The sequence below is a fragment of the Coloeus monedula genome, assembly GCF_965178545.1.
Source record: "Coloeus monedula genome assembly, chromosome: 9".
Taxonomy (NCBI): domain Eukaryota; kingdom Metazoa; phylum Chordata; class Aves; order Passeriformes; family Corvidae; genus Coloeus; species Coloeus monedula.
This window is the reverse complement of record NC_138789.1, coordinates 20,965,710-20,988,585: the sequence shown is the minus strand read 5'-3', so window position 1 is coordinate 20,988,585 and position 22,876 is coordinate 20,965,710. Positions and strand designations below refer to the sequence as shown.

The following is a 22,876-nucleotide window of genomic DNA, read 5'->3' as shown; positions in this document are numbered from 1 at the left end:
TGACATAAGATTTCAACTTCATTCCAGATTTTGGGAGCCTGAAACTGGGCTGACTTTTTTTGTCCTGCTGAAATTATTGTAGCAGATGAGGCAACACATCTCTAGACAGGAGGCAGATGCTTGAGCAAGGGTTCTAGCCCGGGTGTACTTGAGTCAAAGGTTGCCCTCACAAGGGTTGTTAATCTGTGACTGGATACCTGCTTGGAATAACAATGACATCTGTCTTAAGAGCAGCAGTCCTTTGTATGGACATGGACAATTTAATACTGGAAAATAAAAGGCTGATGTTGAATTTTGCAGCACAATTACACCAAACTAGAATTCTAGCAGAAAAGGCTTACAGTTTGACCAGCTCTTCTGAATTAGGACACATTAGTTTTCAAGAGAAAGATGAGTACCTAGCATGAAGGCACAAAGATTAGTTTACACTAACACAAATTTTTTTTTTCCTCTTGGCTCCCAAGTCATGAAAAGGGCAGATTTCAGGAAAGTAGAAGAAGTGTTCAGAACACTGATTGCTGCACAAATGCTTCTAGTGGAAGAGTGTAGGACCATGTAAGTCTAATCTATGCTGTTGCATTTCTGATCTTGCCAGGAGGATATAATAAGGCATCCTTGAACCACATCAGTGTTGCTCTGTCTTGTGGTGTCTTTCCAGATTCAGTTCAGGAAGATTTCTGACCAAGAGAGACTGAACCTGGACAGTTCACAACTTGTCCCTTCTCCTGGATTTGGTCTCGCAGATATTGAATTTCTAGCTGCTGCATTTCTATGATTTTTTCACTTTCCATCTCTGGATTCAACCTTAGGACAGCTGGGCTGGACAGAAGTTCACTGGAGGGAGCTAGAATATAAAATAGAGAGGACTTAGCACTGTAACAAAGGTCCAGCTCATACAGTTCTTTGGCATGAACAAGGAAGGCATCTTTCAGGGCTGAAGGAGTAGATCTAAACAGTAAGAATCTGCAGGAATTAGCAGCTTCTACAGTTAACATTAGAATATAACAGGTACCACCAGGCAGACAAGCTAGAGTGAAACACAGACAGTAATAGAATTGCTCACCAAGGACAAAAAGGGCTTCTGCAATGAGTGCTGACAATATGGAAAATATACAAGAACTATTCACCTGTGTCTTCAATTGCCTTTTTGTCCTTGTTTAATTTCAGTGCTGACCGGAGGTCGTGCACTTGGGCATAGGCCACCCTTAGTTCTTGCCTCAAGTCATTGATTTCCTTAATCAGACTCACATTTTCCTGCAAAAACAACATGCTCTGTAAGGAAAAGCACAGGTACTATCTGGCTGAGCAATATGTATCTTCATATCTTTGAGAAAGACACCGGACAGTATAGAATCAATATCACAAGCAGAAGGTGCTGGGCAGTCAGTAGAGTACAGAACATTTCAGGTGAGACCACAATAGATGTGACACAGAACATGACAGTATTCGAACCACGTTAGCTCAAAACACTATTATTTGTTTTGCTTTTCTGACTTCAGCTGCACTCCAAGGTATCAGTCCAAAGGGAAGCTCAGGGCCTTCCTAAATTGATCCAATTAATTCAGAATTAATGTGAAGAATTCCCATCTCTCCCTCCAGTGTGTATTATTTTGCTTTTCATTTGTCACTGTGTATTTGTTCACTCAAATGATCTTTATCTCCTTGCAATTATTCAAGGCCCTCCTCATTAGTTCTGACAGACATCACTTTTCCACACTCCTTCCAAATTGAGAAATATATAAAGCATTTGGAGATTTGAGATACCTACTGCTAACATGCTGTTATAAGGAAAAGTTAGCAATGTATTCTTTTGTTCTTTTTTCAGCCGGTTTTCAGCCCATAAAAGTTCAATCCTCTATGTTTTTAGTAGCCTACCATGAAGCATCTTGCTGAAGAGCTGTGAAAGTGCCAGTAAATGTAATTTACCCATTGTTGCAACAGGTTCAAAGACTTCAGCAAAACCGGTATAGGTTAATACTAGTGAAGGATGATAAAACTGCTGCTCATGATTCAGAAACAGGAGCACCTTTAACTAAATATTTTTTTTCTGTATTCAAGGGAATGAAGTGGAATTGTGTATTTACCTCTTACAAGGACAGTGAATACCTTACCACATCAATAACTAAGGCAAATGTTAAACACCTGCCATCATACTTGAACTAAGAATAGCTATTTCAGCTACCCGTGGTGGTTTTTTTAGAACTTTTGGAACACAGCACCATTCCAACCCCTGAAACTTCATCATATGTAGCAATATTTTAAAAAGATGGCAAAAAGGCATGCTTAGGGTACCTCACATAATACCTGTCTCAAGCAGTAGGGAACCCACTAAAACAACAGGAGATAAGAACAAGGATTAATGAAATATTTCCATGAAAAAGGTGTCTTCAAATCTTGTTTTTACTTTTGTTTTAATGATCATTTTGGTTGATAGAGATAATTATGTTGCCATAAAAGATTGTGCAAAAGCATATGACTCAGTTCCTTCAAGTATGCTTGTAAAAGTATTGGCACCACACAACTGCAGACTGGTCAATAGCAAAGTACAAAGCTCACTGCACCTCTCTGTATGTGGCTGCACTCAAGGAGTTCAGGTTGGCAGCAAAAGCTCAGGGCACATGTGTGGCAAGATTATCAATACTTCGCACTAAGGCAAGTACAGCAGCTGTGCTTTACTTCCTCCTCAGCTGAAAATCACTGACTGGAAGAAGAGTGGCAGATTCATTAAGGTCTGAACTTGTTGGGCAGGAAGAGTTGCTCTTGCAGTGGTTATGCTGGACTATAAATGCAGCAGGAGTTGGGGTGCGCAGGCAGCTCTGGAACTGTAATATTTTGTTGAGTCTGACTTGTTTAATTCAAGCCTTTAAATACAGATGACATTTGACTCTATGCATTTATTCCAGAGCTTGATCCTGAAAGAACACATGAAGAAGGTAACGTCCAGTAATCAGTCAAGGTAATTTTCTTTTGACCAGCTTTCAGGGATAGGGCACAGCATTTCCATTTAGGTGTACTTTAGTCATGAGCACCTTCATAGGTTCGGTCCAAGTGATTGCCTGCTGCTATCAAATGAAGATCTTGCTTTTGGTCTATCAGAAAATATAATACAGAGTATCTTGTATGAGGCAATCTGGGCTATGTAGAAATGTCTTGTTTGGTTTGCTTGGTGCTAAAAGGCTGTTGGTTGACACTGATAATATTTTTCTGAAGAGGCCTTCTCTCCAGACAGATTAGCCTTTAATTCAATATTTGCATTCTGACAGAATGTTTGCACTGCAATGCAATGTCACAGAATGGATTAAAATAAATGTTCATGGGAAAACTCATTGTCATGGGATGTTGTGGCAAAGAACTAATTGTTTCAGAAAAGGGACTGATCAAATGCATGGATGATGAGGCCATCAGGTACAATGGCACATGACATGGATGCCATCTACAGCCTAGGAAGTCACTACAGTGCTGACTGTCAGAGACAGGTAGGACATATAGAAAACTTCATCCTATATGGGCTTCAGTTTAAGCAGCACTACTTCAAGGTTATTCAGTGTCTCTGGTTTTATGTATCCAAAGAAGCCATTACCAATACAGAAGGCTGGAGGAAAAACTAATAGTTGAATTACAGGCGACTTGTCAACTGGTAAAAATAATTAAAATTATCTTGACAGTTCTAATCATCTGTTGCAGCAGTCACTAGTGGAGTGTACCTATGAATAATCTCCCAGAGAGAAAGGAATAGCTCTGAAAATGTAAGCACAACTGAGGAATAATAAAAATACAGAGCTAGAAAACTGTCAAGATGTCATTTGCTTTTTCAAAGCAAATCCTGACAGAACTTTGTCCAGTCTTAAAAGCCCCCTGTGAAAGACTGGAAGACCATGATAATTCCTGCTGGCTGTAAAAATCTCATTAATCTACTGGACTTCAGAGAACTGCTTTTTCTTTGAAGAAACCAGGCTGGTTAGAATCTTTGATATCTTCATCTTCCAGATGTTTTATTAATTTGGTTTTAATCATCATTTCATGTTAGGCTTACTGATCCAAGACATCAAGTATTATCATTATGAACACCATCTGTCACCCTATTCCAGCAAGGAAATTCTTCAGGTTATTTTCTGAAGCTATCTCCTTTTGTGCCAAAGGAAACAGCTAACTCACAGAAAGAGTAAAAAAATTAAAACGGGGCAGGGAAGAAGATTGCTGCTGTCTAGCCCTGAAGAAGCAAATTATGACTGAATAGCAAACAACAGATGACTTAGGAGGGGACTGAGATTTAATGATCCTGAGGAAGCATAATAAAGTAACAGTGGAGAAAGGGCTAGTGAGGGGAAAAGGAAATGCTGACTGAGCAGGAGGAGATCATAGTAAGAAGAGACTAGAAAAGCTGTCCTCCTAGGATGTCTGCTGTGGGGCTCTAGGTCCTCCCACTTCAGATGAAAACAAATTGGATCTTTGACCCCAGCAGTCATGAGATTACAAGGATTCTGAACAAGAGATCTTAGTCCAAATAGACATATCCCCCATGTATTTCTGAACTTCCTTGAAAAATTTGGATGTGAAAAGCAAAAAGTTCTTCTGAATTCAGACCAGTAGGCATGGGACTATGTGGACAATTTTTTTTTTCCCCTCCAAAATTAATTCCTGAACATTACCACATAGCAGATACAGCTTGACACCCAAACAAGGGCAAATTGACTATGATGGCAACTATAAATACTGTTTGAAATAAAAAGTAAGTACAGTAATTTCCTTAAAAACATCCATGCAACGGAAGTTCCCTATCTCCTCTTAGGGAGTGGGAGATAAAGAAAAGTATCCACAAAACAGCAGCCATTTCTGACTTCAGAGATCTTGCTCTTTTTGTTCAGAAAATTTAATGGAGGCACTTGAAAAATGTAGGAATGTCTGAAACGAAAGCCAACCAAAACTATTTCAAAGTCCTAAGAAACCATAACAGCAAGGTTACTAAAGTCTCTTTTGTGCAGCCACTTCCTTTGTTCCCCCTCCATACCACAAGGAAAGGCTTTTTACCTGCAAGATGCGCATGTAAGCAGTGTGCTGCATTTCCTTATCCTTCATCACCCTCTTCCTTAAAACTGCCAAATTCCTCTCGTGATACTCTTGCTGTTTCTCGTACTGCTGCTGCAAATCTGCATCTACTGCTTGAACCTCCACCTGAGAGGGCACAGCATGTTGCCTCAGTAATTACACTACCAGACAAGGCATGGACAAGGAGAAGGCAAAGGTCCTGACTCACCAGGTCTGATTGATGCACGTACTTGGTGTAGAGTTCACGGATACGATCTTTCATTTTTTTGGAATCATCAATGAAGCTCACACAATTATGAAGATCTGACTTAAATCGTTTGATGAGGGTTTCCATATTTTGCTTCTGCAAGAATGATGTAGTCACATTCTTACTTGGTTCATCAGAACACTCCATCATGTGCAATTTTCTAGAAAGTCTAGTGGAACTGGTGTAAACTCTCATATACTTCCTTCCATTTCATTAAAAAAAATTAATTAAAAACTCACAGGGGATGTGAGCACTACATATTGAATAGCAGTAGCAGTTGAATCTATGTTGAATAGATTTTAGCAGTAATAATAAGCCAAGATACTTGCACTAGGTAATATCAGTGCCAGCATCCAGAGATGACATCTGAAAACCAGTGGCTCGTTATGCTATCACCCACTGTCCTTTCCCAAACACAGAATCATAGAGTATGCTGAGTTGGAAGAGACCCACCAGGATCACTGAGTCCAACTCAGCCCTACACAGGACATTCCCAGGAGCCACATCATGTGCCTGAGAGCATTGTCCAAATGCTGTCCTATCTTCTTATTTAGAAACAACACACTAACAGTTAAGAAGAGAAGGCAAGAGACAAAACATATCAGACACATGCACAGCTTGCTGATTTCACATCAAGATTGCCTTCTCATTCTCCCTTGGTTTCTGCCAGGCCTCTCTACCTACTTCCTCACTCATGCACTGCCTGCTAAGCTCCTCCACCTTCACCTGCACTCCCTTTTCCTCCCTCATGTCTGATATGTTGTCAAACAAGGGGTCCTTGACTCCTCCATTAATGAGACCATCCTTTATATCATCCAACTAATGCCTAGGTGGTATCTTACATGCTGCTCCTGTTTAGGCCAAGCGTCCCCAGATTTTAGGCTTGGGCAGGAACAAGTAGTTCAGCATTTGCCTCACTGTTCTGTTAAACTCAGGACAATGTGTGTTGACACATAAATAACATTTTTTAATATGAACGATCTAAGCTGGTTGCAGGCTTGGGAGTTTTCTTTCTTTGTCCCCACTGACCAGAGGCTCTCTTGGTCCTTGGACACAGCACCCTTGAAGTAACTGTTTGCTCAGATGAATGCTTCACCAGTGTTCTGTCTCCACCAATGTCATTCTATGGGACCTGCAGGATGGGGGTACCCCATACCTTCTCCATCTCTCTGTGCACCTCACGAGCAGTTGCTTTTTGTTTCTGTTGCAGTTGTGTGATGTTCATCTTCAGCTCTGTGCTCTCCTTGCGGAATTGTTCCAGCTCATCCTCCATCTGAAAGGAAGCAGGAGGAGGAAATCAGGGCTAAAAGGAGACGTGAAAAAATAACACATAACAGGAAAACCAGAAACTGGAAATACAGACTTGAGGGAATAGGTCCCCCTTCAGGTTGAATGACAATATGAGAAACGTCAGTTTTGTAACAACACTGCCCTCTGTCAGAATATACAGATACCACACGAATGAATGTGCAAATCCCTGTTGAGTCACAGTGATTTAAATTATGTGATGCCCCTTCATTTCCTTGAGCTGAACTGGAGCTCTACTGTTCCATCTGAATAAAAATGGATGAGATGGAAATGAACAGTAAATACTGGAAAGAGTAAGGGCAACAATAACTAGAACCTGATACTGAAAAGAAACAAATGGATTGAAAACTGTGGGTACATATGTAGAACACACAGGAAAAAACCAAGAAGGGTACTACCGCATTTACTTATGGCACAAGACGGTGACCAGAAAAGACAACAGGGATTTCATCTTGCTAGTCTGGAGTACATACAAATTGTTCATTAGTTTGAATTTTATTTAAAAGACTATGTCACCATAGTCCTACTTTGGCTGAGCTAAGGATACATCTATGCAGAGATCATAGCAAGTTTCTATCATAAATAAGTTCCCTCAATGAATTTGCTGCATGCTAAGTATGAATACATTCAAATTTCCCATGTATCAACTGATTAATATAATTTGTCTATGTACCTAACCCCTAAGCAGAGTTATGTTTGCATAAATCTGCAACATTTCTGAGAGAAGAAATTTACTCTCTTCCACCAGATCAATAAAAGCAGTATCTTGCAAATGCTTCAGGGCACATGGAGGGCAACCACATAAGGATAAGATCTATTTTTAAGCAAAATCTAGAATTACATACAGGAACTATGTTGATTACTGGTAGCACGTGATAGAAAATGAAATAGCTATTGTGTGCAGATATTTTTATTAGCTGCAAGGATATTGAATCAGTACTGTGTATCTTTGAATGAAGTCAAGGAACCAACAGGATGGAATCTTTCATCGACTTGTTGGGTCATCTTCGTATTCAGACAATGGGCTTAGTAGCAGAGGCCAAATGAGAACGTTACTCACCTCATCAATCTGTTTCTTCATTGTCTCAATATGATTTTCACGTGACTCTATTTGCTTCTTAAACTCCTCAATTCTGTAAGTCAGCACAAACTTGAAATTTTGCAGTTCCTGATTTTTCATTTTTAGATCATATATATGCTTCTCCTGGAAGAAATGGGTACAGAGATCCAAATCAGACCCAGCACTCTCAAACAGATCTCTAGGACAAGGCACAAACATGGAAAAGGCAAAACCAGCAGTCACAGATCTTGTGGAAGACTGAACTTCAGCTGCAAATCTACAGATTAGATGGGAGGGAGGAAATAATGCTGAACCATCTACAGATCCCAGAACAGGGGATGAGAAAGTCAACATCCTGAACTTGAGCTCTCCAAGAAAAGCTTAGAATGCCAATTAAATACCGAAATCCCAAACTGGAGATCACAAATTCCTTAAGCTGAAACTGAGTTTCCAGTCACGTGATACTGCCACAACAAATATGATTAAAATAAATATCTCTATTTCATTAAGGGAGGTGATTTTGACCTCATCAAATTGTCCAGTTTCTCACCTTCTCTAGGATAGTGTCTGTTCTCTCTTTAACCTCTGTCTTTAGTGCCGTGATTTCCTTCTCCAGTGATTTAATGATGTCTTGCAGCTTCTGCTGTTCCAGTCTCATTTCCTCAATATCCCTGTTTCGGTCCTTGAGCTCTTTCTGTAGGCTGTTCAACTAGAGAGGCAAACAAGTAAGAACTTCACAGTCTCCAAAAGCTGTGCACAACCTGGCCACCCTATTCTGTGGGATACCTTGTGGTGTGGGACAAAGGATATCAAACTAAGATATGATGAAGGAGCATCACATCAGTTAAATGCCTGTAACTCAAAAGGGGGTTGACTATCCATTTTTGCTTCTTCTGTATATTTTGACAAGAATACCTACTGCACTACAAGGAAGCAAGGAAATTGCATCCAGAAGCAAGAAGGGTATGGATATTATATCTGAGCATCACCTGCAAATAACACTCAATCCATGGAAAATTCTTATAAGGTGAACATTTGCCATACATCTCTAAAGACGGAAGACTGGAAGGGTGCCCAGTTCACAGCTCTTGGGTACCCTCAAAATCCCTGCCTTAGTACTAAGATCTGTGAAGCCAAGAAACTTGGAACCAATGAATGGTGCTGGACAAACTGTAAGGACACAGGAAGAAATTCCTGAGGTCTAAAAGACAAAGAAACTAAAGACAGTACCATGATAGCAGAGGGTATGAAAAGAACCTCTCTGTCTCCAGATAAACACTGAAGAAAGTGAAAAAGAAAAAATGTCCCTCTAACATCCTTAGGCAAATGTAATACCCAGACAGTAAAAGAGGTAAAAGATTTTATGCCTCCTTAAAAATCCTAGTAAAGCCAATAAAAAATGATTATGCAAACAAAACACGGGGATTATTACATCAAACGAAGCAGTATAAGGATTTTACTAATAAAGCAAAGCATTAGATCTTAGAAAAATTAAAAGGATTGTTTCTTTCCTGTCATAGGATGAACAGTATTATTTATAGTTTAAAACTATGTAGATAAGACAAAGTGTACTAATAAAAACACACCTCCTTTATCATCTATCTCTAATCATATCATCAATACAATCAGCAGACAGCTTCTTCTTCTGCCCAAATATTCTAAACACTCAAACTGATCTAAGAATGGGCTACTGTTCTCATATGAAATGCCACATATTTACAGACTAGATTAATGGAATAAATTGACATGCCATTAATCACATTCAGTCCTCAGTTACAGGTCTTTTTGTGCAGGTCTGATACTAGCACAGAATAAAAGATACCCTTTTATTCAAGACTCCTATTTCTCCTTTCAGTTGTATGTTGGACTCCTTTTCTTCCAAGAGCTCTCTCTCATACTTGTCTTTGATTTCCAAGATTTCTTTGTCTGCATCTTCATAAATTTGTTTCTCCATTTCTTCTTGTGCTTGAATCTGCTTCTTCATATTCTTCTTTGCCTGGAGTTAAGGAAAACAAAACTTAGAGAAGGCAATAGTAAGAGACCAATAAAGGAGAGAAATAAAAGGTTATTTGTAACTGTGTTTCTTCTTGGAGAATCTATATTCAGTGGAATATTCAATTGCAGCAATATCATCTAAGATAACTTCTTAGTGGATTAAAGTAACTTTAGAAACTGATAACATACACATTAAAAGTTCTCCATTTTTAATTTTTTTTTTTAATATATAGTTCTTAAGACTTGAATGCTTCAAGTTAGGAATCTGGCCCAGATGCTAACATCAGCAAACTTGTTCTGGCTGCAGAACAAACCAGTATCACTTAGGATCTTTTAAAATTGCTGTTTCTGATGCATTAGGACCAATAAACACCTGGGTTTGCCTCAGTCTCTGTATGCCTCTCTTCTTATATTCTCTTCAAATTGGTATTGCAATACAGGGCTGCAAACAGTAATGGTGATAGGATTTACTGACTCTAAATATGTAAGTATCAGTTATCTGGCTGGCATTTGTCAAGCCAAGTCTTTGACCACAGGAATTTTTGAAGTATTCAGGACATTTATCTTTGTTCCCCAAATTATGCAGGTAAGAACCTCAAGGGCTCAGGAATGTAATTCACCATTTTCAAAATGTTATCTCTTCACTAGAACAACATGATTGAATCTTTCTTTCTTCAACTACAGTAAATGTATCATCTAAGTCACATTAATAAACAGGAATTCTGGGATGTAGGAGAAATGGAGATGAAGTTGAGAAAGCCCAAGGATATTAATCTTATCAAGTTACTCAAGGTATGAAACCCTGAAAAGTTGGTGACTCAGCTGGGTCTTCCTTTTTACTATTCTACCTGTCAAAATATTTTCCCATGGTTACAAGCAGATTAGGGTTTGCATGGAAGATGCCAACCTCTCCTGTCCTAGGGAATATTTTATCACAGTTGAAGATAAACTTGGTCAACAAATCAAACGACAAATCAAGCCTCCTACCTCTTCCAGCAGAACAGCTTTATCTTTAAGTTTTTTCTCATAATGTTCTTTTAACTCTGCCACAGCCTTGCTTTTGCTTTCCTCCAAATTGTGCAATTGTTTCTCGTATTCCTCCTCCATCTTCTGGGATTTCACCTGCAGCTCCTGGTATTTCTCATTTTCCATTAAGAGTTTCTGACTACTGTCAGATTCTGTTAACAGGAAACATGGAATGAATAAAACTAATAGAAAAGAGGGATGAATCCTATCCTTCTGCAGCTGTCTTATTCTTTACTGTCTTTTTGGCAGCTGGTTGCAAAAAATTACAAGCAGAAGTATTTCATCACTTTCTTCATCAGATATACAGGGGCTTTAGACTCTGTAGCCATACATAATTGACAACTGATTTAGGCATTTCCTTGGGATGACAACCATGGCAGAGCTGTATAAGCTCAACTGCTACAAAGTATGAGTTGGCAGTGGACTTATTTATGGGGGGGACTTGCTCTTTGGTACTAATTTGCAGTATTTTTATCTTGATTACAAATCTGGAATTTGTAATACAGGTTTTCTCCAGGCTGTGTGCACCTCCTTGCTGAACTGAATGACTGCACTGTTCTTGCACAGTGAGCTATTAACATAATGAAGAAATTACTAATCTCAAGAACCAAACCTCTAAGATACAGGGCCCATGTGCATGTTCTCATCATCACATGTGTGTGGTGCAGTTTAGACAACCATTTGGTCTGCACCAAATACCTACATGACATACATTCGTTTTTCTTTATACCTTTACTCTAGTAATGCCTCCCTGTCACATCATTTGCTATCAATAAAGCATTTCCCCTGTTTCTAGTTACAAACACTTGTTAGAGTCTAACCTAGCCGTTGCACCTCCCTAGCCTGTTGATCCATCAGCTCAGACAGTTGAACCTGGTGTTGTAGCTCCTGCTTTTCTTTCTCTTCCTGTAAAATCTGGGGGGGAAAAAAAAAAGAAAAATATATTTTAATTTGAAACTAGGCAAAGTAATGTCCAAAATGTTTGTGTGCTTGCCCCTGGTGAGGAATACATACACAACAGAAATATGTGTGAAATCTCTCACCAAAACTGAGATGCCGTATGTCACTAAAACAAGTTTTCCCAGGTATTAGTTTGATTTGACAAGTTAAGCTAATGAAAACTAAGGAAAAGCAGCAAACAGAGTTCATATAATACAGGGTACTGATCCTAATCTAACAAGAAAAGTTTGTGAGTGACAAAAGCCTCCACTCCTTTATGTATGTCTGCTTGAGGAGAATTTGTGGTTCCATAAATTATTGTCCAGATATTAAAGTTCAAGCTGCTCTCTGTCTCACTTGAAGCAACCTTGAGGTCCTAAAATGCTGACATTTGCATAGTATGACATAAAGCTGAGCATGAGTGAATTTTGAATGCTATTTGCTTGGAATGTCAGACTGCCACTACAAATTACTTAACCTTCTACAAAAGCACAAAGAACTGGAGCAAGAAAACAGCTGAGAAATTTTCCAGAGAAGCTAGGAATTGTAACATAGTTACAATATTTTCACTTTCTTCTTGTAAGAACTGCATGGGTCTTGCATAAGCAGAAATATTCCATTTGTCTGATGGATACAACCAGAAAGGTTAGCCCCAAGTCTAAAGCTGTCATTCAGTTTAATCCTAACATGTACTGATACTTGGACAGGAAGTACCATTTGCCCGCCTAGAGAACTTTTATTCACCTTCAAAGGCACTTGCTTGCAATAATCAACAAGTCTAAAGAATTTTCAGTGTAGCTGAGATTATTATAACTTTATAGCTAAGCACTACTTATCAGAAGACCTGAAAACCTCAGAAAAAAACCAGCAGAGATAAAACAGAGGTAGAGGGATCCACAAGAATTGAAATGGCTTTCTTGTACAAGGTTAGGTTCTACAAAAGAGAGGAAAAATAGAAAGGTTGAAACTCAGGTTATTTAGATGAAAAAAACACGGTGAGACAAGCCAAAGAGTCTGAAAAAATACTTGAAGAAAACATTAAAATGAATAATTAAACCTCCTCAAAAAATAACTATCAAAAACCGGCTAGAGCAACTGTAGGGCCAAAAGACAAGAAAGGCATAAAAAGAGCACTTCAAAATTACAAGCCTGTAAAATATTACAACTAATAAGTAACTTGGCAAGCTTTCATAGTGAACTCTTTTATATGGAGTCAAACAGAAATACTGCTTGAAGGGACTATGCAGAACTCGACAAAATAAGCACTGACAAATCACCAGAACAGGACAATATTCACCCAAAAGCTCAAAAAGAACATGAGGTTGACAGGATTGGATCATGTGTATATAATCTCTTACTTCAAGTTGTTTTACTGACAGAGAAATTACTACTGGATCCCTTGCCTTCTACATCTAAAAGAAGTCCAGAAATATAACAAATTACAGGTCAGAAATCCAGTGTGTGCTCCAGACAGATGGACAGAATAGCATTATCAGACACAGACAAATAAGATGCTGGGAAGAATTATCACAGCCTTTGCTTTTCAGGGGAGTCCTGCTTCACAACCACAAAGAAGTCAATAAGCACAAAAACAGAAGACATCCAGGGAATATATTTTATTTTCAAAATATATTTTTATTTTCAAAAAACATACAAGAAACCTCAGCAGATGTTCTTAAAAAGTTCTAAGCAGACAGGACATGAAGAAGGCAGCATTAAGGCAACCTTATACACAAAGGAGCTTTTAAGGCACACTCCCATTTCTACTACTGATCCTCAGTCTCAGGCAGTATTTACTGTGCTGTTTTTATGTGAAGATACTTACAGGCCACCTAGGACAATTCTTGCATCCCCTTGTACCTATAAGATGCTTGACTCCAAGGTACTTTCATGCTTTACAAATATCAAGAACATCTTTACTGGAAAGGAATAACTTCAGATGCTGTATGGCATTTCTATATATGTAATGCAAGCTTGAGTTCAACTCTTCAGTGAAAGATATCTTAGTATTTGGTTCTGCAATATGAATCATACCTGGTGTTTGGTTTTAAGGGAGTCTACTTCCTGAGCGAAATTCTCTTCCAATGCTTTTATTTTTCCTTCACAGTACATGTCCTTGAGACATAGCTCGTAATCACTTTCTGTCTGCAGATCTTTCACACAAATCTGCAGGTCTAGTATTGCCTGAGTCTGTTAGGACATGGACGAGAAAACAGTTTTAAGAGAGAGAATATTTGCCATTGGCAACAGCTTGTTAAGGATGTTTTATTTACGTGCATGTATTTATGAACAACAGCGTTTACAGAGAATCTTCAGACAGACCAAGAAGTTCCAGAAGTAAGGTTCCTTTGCTATCTTACAAGACAGTTTATAAAAATGCATCTTCTTACTTCTCTACTCCATTAAAAGTGTTTTCAAGAGACTGGGGAAAGTATTAGAGAAAAGTCTAAACCTTTCTCCACACTCCCTGTTTGTATAATGCTGCTTGCATATTGACAAGCTGCTGCAGCAACTTGCTGTAACCTCTTTGACCAAAGCCATGCAAGCCATATAGGACTGGCTGGTAACAAGCATCATGCAAATGCAGTTCACAGAAATCCTATGGCTGATGTTTGCAAGTTGCTCCTCCTACCTTCTCGTCTATATCTGATCTCATGATCAACACTTCCTCAGCATACTGAAGTTCCTGTTCCCCTTTCAGTCCCCCACCTTCTTTATCATGCACTTTCCAGATAAATATACAGCCATCCTCTGAAGCAGTCAGTAGAAATTGGTCATCATTTGTTATTGTCATCTTAGAAGGAAGAGACAACAAAATAATAGACAAGACATCGAAGAATGGAGACACGGTTTTATTTTACACCACATTTTTCTCCCCACCCACATACTCCCTTCATTTCTACCACAGAAAGTCAACAGCTGAAATAGTAACATAGCCCCATTACCAACATTTTGATTATATCCTCTACTTCTGTTCCACCCTGGTTGAAACAACAAAGGGAAGGGAAAGAATATGTGTAGACACTGGATCTGCTTCTGGTCTCAAAGCCAGAGAAGATTTTTAAAAACCTGAAACGGAAAAGACCTTCTAGACAATTACAGCTCAGACAGGCAATTTATATTACAATTCCAAAGGTCTCCAGAGTTTTTCTTTGAGAAGTTGCATGAGCAACAGGTGGCTAAATTTTTTCTTTTGAAACTACAACTAGGCTTACCAAGAACTATCTAGTAATAACTGCTGTCACCTCCTCCAGACCTCCTGTGGCTGCCTGATCTGGCATAGAGTACCTGGGAGATGATGCAGCTTGCAAATGAGGGGAAAGTGGAGTTACAGTAACTGAAGTTTGTATTCTAATGTTGGACTGTGCAAGGATAAGTCAAGGTGCTGTACTTGACAGTGATACTTAAAACGCCAAAATTATGACCAGTTTTAAAAACACAGAACATGTGGCTTCCTGGAGCATGGGGACCTACCAAAGCACACTGAGGGAGCTGGCAGAAGTGCTCACCAAGCCCTTTCAGTCATTTGGCAGCAGTACTGGCTCACTAGGGAAGTCTCAGCTGTCTGGGAATGGGCAAATGTGATGCCCATCTACAAGTGAAAGTGGTGGAGTCACCATCCCTGGAGGTATTTAAGAGACGTGTAGATGTGGTGCTTGGGAACATGGTTTACTGCAGGCTTGGCAGTGCTGGGTGAACTGTTGGATTTGATGATCTAAAAGCTCTTTTCCAACCTAAACAATTCTATGACAAAATTACCTTCCTCTTTCCACAAGGAGCTGTATCAAAGTTCTTCATCCAATATGCCATGTTTTGTAACCTGGTGCAAGCCAATTTTTAGCCAACAGCTTATTCCCTGACATATCTAGAGACAGGACTACTACGAATACTGCAATATTCATTCTCCATGTGCAGACTCAGCCTTAATTTTAATGTATTATGCTATGAATTGGGAAGGAGAATCAGCCCTAAAGGAGCTGTGTGCAGCTGGTACCACAGGGAAAAGAAAGAACTCTGTGCTACCTTTGTAACAGCACCTGCATGGGCCTGGTACTCATTGAAACCCTTCTTCAGAGTTAATGGGTACTTCATAGCTCGAATTGTCCCCAGGGATGTACCAACAAATATCATGCTCCCGGAACGAGAGACAGCGACAGTCGTATAAACAACATCATAAGCAGGCACTTCTTGCTGGATCTAAAAAATAAACCAACAACACAAACCACCACACAAAACCCTCACATTACATTAAGTATTTGATTATGTATTGCATGAGTAATTGTTATACCTCTGCCTGCAGCCAATGATGCAGTTAAAAGAATCTATATGCCTATAGAAGTATAGCCTGAATAGTAATTAGTATCAAGCTTTATACATTAAAAAAAAAAAAAAAAGATTTAAAAGAAATATTTAGATATAAAACTTCTGTATTTATTATAGATATGCAGTATTAAAATTTCAAGCCAAGCTGGTGTGATCTGAAAGATGTAATGGTTATTACATACAATTTACTACTTTTCTGAAAGAAAAAGTCCTGTAGATACAGTGGTAGATGTGATACACTTGTATTTCAGCAGAACAGTTGATACAATATTGCCTATTTAGTTTGGTAACTGGATTAGAAAATTTCTAGGTAAATCCAAGTAAAATTACAAAAATATAAAACTACAACAAAATCTCAGGTTTCATTGTAAAGGACATAAGAACACAAAACTGTCAGTAAATATCATAGCTCTCAGAACCAGACCGATTCCTATTTACCAAATGGATGCCAAGGAAACCAAAGCACCAGTACCCTCCCCAGAGAATTTAACAAAATCCAGAGTGCTTGTTAGCTCACCGAAGACTCTGAAATCTCTTTGAGAGTTTGGTCAGATCCAACAGCAAAGATAATTTTGGCATCATAAGTCAGGGAAATGCTGCTGTAGATGCAGGTCTTGAGCACACATTCTGACTCCTTTTTACCTGTCAACAAGTTCCACTCATACACAGCACCATGTGTGTCACAGGAGACAAATTTAGTGTCATCTGCACTCCATTTAATTGCATGAACCTGCAAAAGCAAAACACACCAAGGAGCTTGATGTGTAGGTTATAGATATACAGCATGGAGTCACTGTACTGGTAAATCTGTGACAACTTCAGAATCATACTTCAAAGTCTTAACTGCAAAACCTCTAGATGTTTCTCAACCAATTCTATTTTAGCACTAAAAAAAACAACAGTAAGAACTACTTTATGAACACACTGTCAGGAAAAAGTTCATTGCAATACTGAGTAGATTTTATTTTTGTAATTTATTATTGGGATATTTTATTTTGTTCAGCCAGCTGCCAATCCTTCACCTCTAGTTTAAGGACAGACTTTTCAGATGTATCTAGTGCATGAACACTTTGCCTTCTGACCAAAGAAAATGGGGTTTTCTATTTCTGTTGTTACTTTTTGGGGCAATTTCAAGATCCAAAATTGTACTTTACCTATTCAAAGTGCATATTATCAACTAGTTAATATGTTAATAAGTTGTACTGTATAAGATTTGTTTACTAACCTTCCCAGTATGTCCTTTCAGATTAGTAACATTCTCAAAGGTGATGCTGGAATAAATTTGAATCACATTTCTGTTAACTGCAGCAAAAAGATGGCCTCCATTACTGAATGAGCACTACAAAAAGAACATAACCACCCATTACTGTAGATGGAATGGATAAAAACATTCCTGCATTGAATTTCAATTACATCCTTTAATATCAAATTGTTACATGAAAAGAAAACTCCCTGACATAATTAGCCACTTATAGTTTTCTTAATCAATGCTTTGCCCTGTAAAATTCAGTTTTTGAGTATTTCTGAGCAAATTATCCCTTCTGCTGCTTCCCAAGTCCACAGTTACACATAAGCCTCTGGGCCCGTTCTCCAATAGTCAGAATCCATTTCTCAATGCTTTGATATAGGATATCCTATATCCTACGAGGATATATTGGAGAAGTTTCTGTTTTCTGTCACGTTCTTCACCACTCTGCTCCCCATAACTGCCCAATTTCATTTTTGTACCACTCCTTACCTCTCTACATTTTTTCACAGCAAACTCCTTGAAAATACGCATGTCCTCGTACAGCAGACTTATGAATCGTAGTTTGTCAGAAAACCCAACCAAACAGAAAAGGCCAGTGGGATGAAGTGATACTGTGTATGCTTCCTCCTGATACTCCTTACACAGCTCCAAAGTGCTGAAAGAGAAAACCATTGAGCAGTATGGAACAGGACAAACTCCCGACTGCACACCTGACAGGACATTATCTGGCCCAGCAAGGACATCTGCAGCTACAGTCTGACTCTGCCTTGTCCTTAAGGAAGTGTGTTGTTATTCAGTTAAGTAATCATCACACAGATGTTACAGGAAACAAAAGTAAATTTGACTTTCTGATTCACAGAGAAGTGTGGAAGATGCAAGAGCAAATCCTTGTGTACTGGAATACAATGAAGAAGGCAAATGAATTGCTGATTGCAATCCTACACAAACATCTCTTGAAATTTGTTTTTCTCTCCAGGGAACCTCAACAGCTGGAGTAATTTTTCTTAAGAACTATGGCTAAGAAGAAGGAGATGGGACAACAGTATCATAAGACAAAGCTGAATGAAACTTTCCTGAAGAGTTTTTTCCAAAACACAAGAAGTCTGACACAAAAATAGCTTAATATAAAAAGCTTTGTATTCTTTTGGCACCTGTTCTAAAGGCACTGCATATTCACACTCCCCAAATCATGTCAGTAATACCATTTACATCCCACACCACACAAGAATTTTACCAGAACAACACTCTCATTCATATGAAATTGCTGCTGTTGCCTGCTAAACACAATATACAAAAAAGCGAGAGGTAATAACAAATCCAAACAACTCGTTACTTTGTCTTGTAATTCCAGATGCGAACAGATCTATCCAGGGAACACGTAGCAAGAATGGGTTTCCAAGTACACATGTCCAGACCAGTGACTGAATTAGAATGCAATGGGAAATTCATATATGCAAAATAAGCTGTCTTCTCCTGAGAAGGAATGAGAACATAAGGAAATCACAAATATTTCATTGCAGCGAGTAAGTCAGATAAAAATAATCTATCATGGGTCTTTGCGTACAGTTGTAGAATAGATTTGAGGGAACCACTTAATCCTTTCACTGCACTGGTCTGAACATAATGTTAAAAACCTAACTGTGTTAGTTTTAAGTTTATAATTAATCATCAGGAAAAGTGGTGCAGGGCAGAGCAGTGAGAGCATATTGTATGTATGTAAAGAAAGGCAAGTTAGATAAATAAATAAACCTGCAAGAATTCAGTTAACACCTTCTGGTCATGCAGATATTTTAAAAAAGTCAAGCGCTGAGTGATAGAAAACTTCACCAGGATGTCTAGCTACCACATGCTGGAAGTGAAGCACCAATAAAATTTTAGGCTGCATGTGGAAACAGGACCCCTAGCTACAAGCCCTCTTTCTGTGAAGATCTTTCCATATGCCTGTACACAGGTTAGGTGCTCAATTCCATATAAGTCTATTTCATGATAATACATTTTTCACTTGTCTTTGTATTATTTAACTCCTACAGAGTAGGGAAGGTTTTTTATTGTGTGTGTATTTCACAAAGAGGTTTCGCTTCTAGCTAAGACTTCAACAACTATCATTTTACAGTCAAATGAGATTCCCATGGCTGTTCCAGCTTTACCATTGCATTAAAGTTTCTGCATATTACAGTGGAGCACAAAGCACTACAGTTGCATTGAGGATATCTCAGTTCAAGCCTCAGTGAAGTGGTTCAGCAGTAACAGGCACCCTTAAATTGTCTTAAGTGTCCTCTATCATTCTGCTGAATAGCATCAGGTATTCACATGGGGGGATGCTTGAGCAAGGGGCTACAGAAATACCACTCTCAGAGATGCACACCCAGCACTTCTTCATATCTTGAGCTTTAAGGGTTCATTTGAAGGATTTTATGAGCATGCATCATAGAAAACAACACTGAGTAGCCTCCGTCGTTACAATACTGGGCATGAAAGCTGTGAATGTGAACTGCACTTACCCTTACAAGTTTGGTGGAGAACATGGTAAACATGTAGAGCTGATTTTTATTTGTGCTAACGACCATCGTTTCCTCAGAGGGGCTGAAGCATATACATGTAATGTCCTGCCTGCCTGACTCTTTTGGCTCAGTGCTGAACAGGTCCTGAGGAAGCTGCGCAAGAAAGGCATCCTGTGGGTTGTGCCAGGTTTCCATGTTTTGGTAGTAGGCATGCACACACACAAACTTTCCTTGTAATGCTCCTCTAACAAACACATACATAATATCAGCAAGACAGCTTGGATATTTAATAGCACATAACTACTACAAGGCAGGAAATAGAGGACAAGAGGACAACCTAACAGTATCTATAACATTACGGATGAAATGTTATATCAGAGAACATCAGAGGACATTTCAGCAGTAATCTGAAGTACTGCACTAAACAAGAATTAAAATGGTAGTAGAAAAATATCAAGACAAAAACTAACAAGTGTCAGAATGAGAACTGCCTAAAAATTGTGATTTCAGAAAAACAGTTCTTTGTAATGTATCATTAAGGTAGATAAGTCTTATTAGAGGGTCCCATGCATAGGGAAGATCTGACCTTTTAGAACCAGAATATGAAGTCTTGACCAGCTCATTAACGTTCTTATCCAGGGATTGCAGTAAATCAATGCACACAGTTTGCTATAGAACAGTTAGAAGGATTATTTAAGAGTGCACCAGTCTCATGACAGCTGTAATAAATACCTGAGGGGAGAAGAGCTTCTTCTTGGAAAAAAACCAAGCAGCCTAGTTCTTCAAACCTGATGTAAGCTACTTCTTAGTCTCAAAAGCCTCCACAAATAAAAGTTTCTTAAAGGTTTCCTGAAGTTTAGCAGCCCCAAAGCACATTTTACATGTGGGAAGGGAACATACATAACTACCTTGCAAAAGGTCATCAATCATTGACTTTCAGTGTGACCTTTGGCAACTCCTTTCGACATCACCAGGACAGTTAGCTAATGCTTACAATGCAATTTAGCAATGTGCTATTATTAATAACTGAATCAGAAGCACTCACAGTTCTCTAAACAAGGCTCCGCTGAATAATTGCTTAGAAAAGCTTGTTTCCTCCTTACCCAGACTTCTTGACTCTCCTCATAGCCCTCCTTTTCCTCGTTCTTCTCAAACAGAAGAACAACTCCTGGGCTAGGTGAACATGCAAACCCTTTGGAATATGCTGCAACTGCAGATATTTGAGGCAGAGAATGCTGTTGTAAACCATCATCTTCAAAGGCCAGGCCACTAGAAAAACCAGAAATGCAATTAGGAAATACATAAAGACTTAAAAATAAAGAAGCACGAATCAAAAAAGGCTAGGCAGCAGTCAACATCATAAACTGGACAAGAAGGAAGTAACTAATCTGCAGGCAAAAGCATGGAACTGTTACTAATAATATTTAACAGATTTACCTCTCATATTCTTTTATTTTATCTTCTTTTAGTTCCTTGGGTGGTTTTCTGTACTCCAAACTCATTTCCCAGTGCAGCTGTCCAGTTTCAAACAAGCTAAGTTTGCCTTTATCAGTGCCACATATAACTTCCTCCTCGGACAGCCAGGCATGGCACAAGTAGTTTTCTGGCTCTCCCCTTTGTAAATTCATCTGCTTTAAATATCCTTCACTATACTTGAAAAGTTTAAAAAAGCCATTTCCAGTGATACAAACCTGGGTATTGTCTTGAGGATTAAAGCTCACCTAAGGAACAAAAAAGAGACGAAGTATTTTTTTTCAACTATGTTCAAAAATAAGCAAGTATTATACCTGTTCTGAAGACTTTCTATACCAGATACAGGAAAACAAACAAAGGAAGGTGGTTCATAGAAACACACAGGAATACCAAAGAGACCAAGAATTAACCATCACAACTACATATTGCAGTTTTTCACCTTTCAAAAGTGTATCTATCAAAATTAAATTACAAAAGGAAGGCCAAAATACCTCTTTACTACTGATTAGCAAGTTTTTCCAGTAGCAAGCTTCCTGAAAAGCAGGATCAGAAGACACACAGAAAACTGCAGGAAGGAAAAGGTGCACTGAGAACTTCCAAGAAGTGTGTTGCAACTACGGAGCACAGCCAACATATTAAGTGTATGCTTTCGCAGGGATATGAGGGGCACATTGCACACTCACTGGCCTGTTGTACTGGCCCCGTAACATAGATCTCATGTGATAAAAGAGAATCTCATGTGATACAACAGATACAAATGTGAGAATGTCCATTATGGGTCAATGCAAAACTTTATTTAGCCTAGTGTCCTGTTGCTGAGGGTGGCCAGCAGCAGATGGCAAGAGAGGTCAGAAAAACTGAAATCTACAGTATGGAGCCCTCTCCTCCTTTTGCCCTGGATAAAAGCCATGTGGCAACGGGAAAATGCACTGTGCACATGTCCTGAAGGATGAACGTATGTCCAACCTCGCACCTGCTACTTGTTGAACTAAAGTTTGATCCTTTTATGCACCTTTTTGAAAAGTGAAGTATGCTCCCGAAGAACCAGTCAACTGTGAACGGGAGTGTTCATAATGAGCCGCCGAGACGCCGGCACAGCCCGGGTTTGGAAGTTTTGGAAGCAGGCGGAGGTGGAGCCGTTACCTGGCAGGGGCCATCGCCCGCGGCCGGGACGCGGACGGACGCAGCCAGCTGCTGCTTCTCCCACAGCCAGAAGGTGAGGTGTCCCTCGGGGGGGGCCGTGGCGGCCGCCAGGAACTGGCTGTCGGGGGAGAAGGCGAGGGACACCACCTGCCGCGCCGGCAGCTCGGCGGCGGCCAGCACCCTCCGCCTCCGCGCCCGCTCCGCCGTCAGCTCATAGACCGCCAGCACCGGCTGCTCCCCCGCCGCCTCCGACAGCGCCAGGAACCGCCGGCTGGTGCTGACGGCCAGCGCCTGAACGCCCCGGCTCTTCTCCGTGCCTGCGGGGAGCAGAGCGGTCAGGGCGGGCCGCGATCGGGGCCGGGATCAGGGTTGGGACCGGGGTCGGTGCCACCTGAGATGAAGTTGTGCCACTTGTGCTCGAGGTGCAGCCGCAGGCAGCCCGCCCCCGCGGCGTGCAGCACCACCCGCTCCTCCAAGAAGCAGACACCGCCGGCCACCCGCGGCCGGCAGCCGAACACGGCCACGGGCAGCACGGCCGCCCCCGCCATGCTGCCGCCGCCGCCGTC

At 39.9% G+C, this 22,876-nt stretch overlaps 1 protein-coding gene across 1 annotated transcript; it reads right to left on the bottom strand.

Moving 5' to 3' along the window:
• Positions 1 to 625: 625 nt before the first annotated feature.
• CFAP57 (cilia and flagella associated protein 57) lies at positions 626 to 22,858 on the bottom strand (the record flags this gene model as incomplete). Its single annotated transcript, XM_082287394.1, is given in 23 exon segments — positions 626 to 706; positions 708 to 844; positions 1,128 to 1,254; positions 5,029 to 5,172; positions 5,255 to 5,389; positions 6,450 to 6,566; positions 7,662 to 7,805; positions 8,212 to 8,370; positions 9,484 to 9,657; positions 10,644 to 10,834; positions 11,504 to 11,597; positions 13,656 to 13,811; positions 14,254 to 14,415; positions 15,645 to 15,818; positions 16,462 to 16,674; positions 17,170 to 17,283; positions 17,683 to 17,848; positions 18,527 to 18,666; positions 19,695 to 19,847; positions 20,798 to 20,963; positions 21,132 to 21,415; positions 22,311 to 22,627; positions 22,702 to 22,858. Coding segments are annotated over 23 exon segments (3,705 nt in total).
• Positions 22,859 to 22,876: the final 18 nt, after the last annotated feature.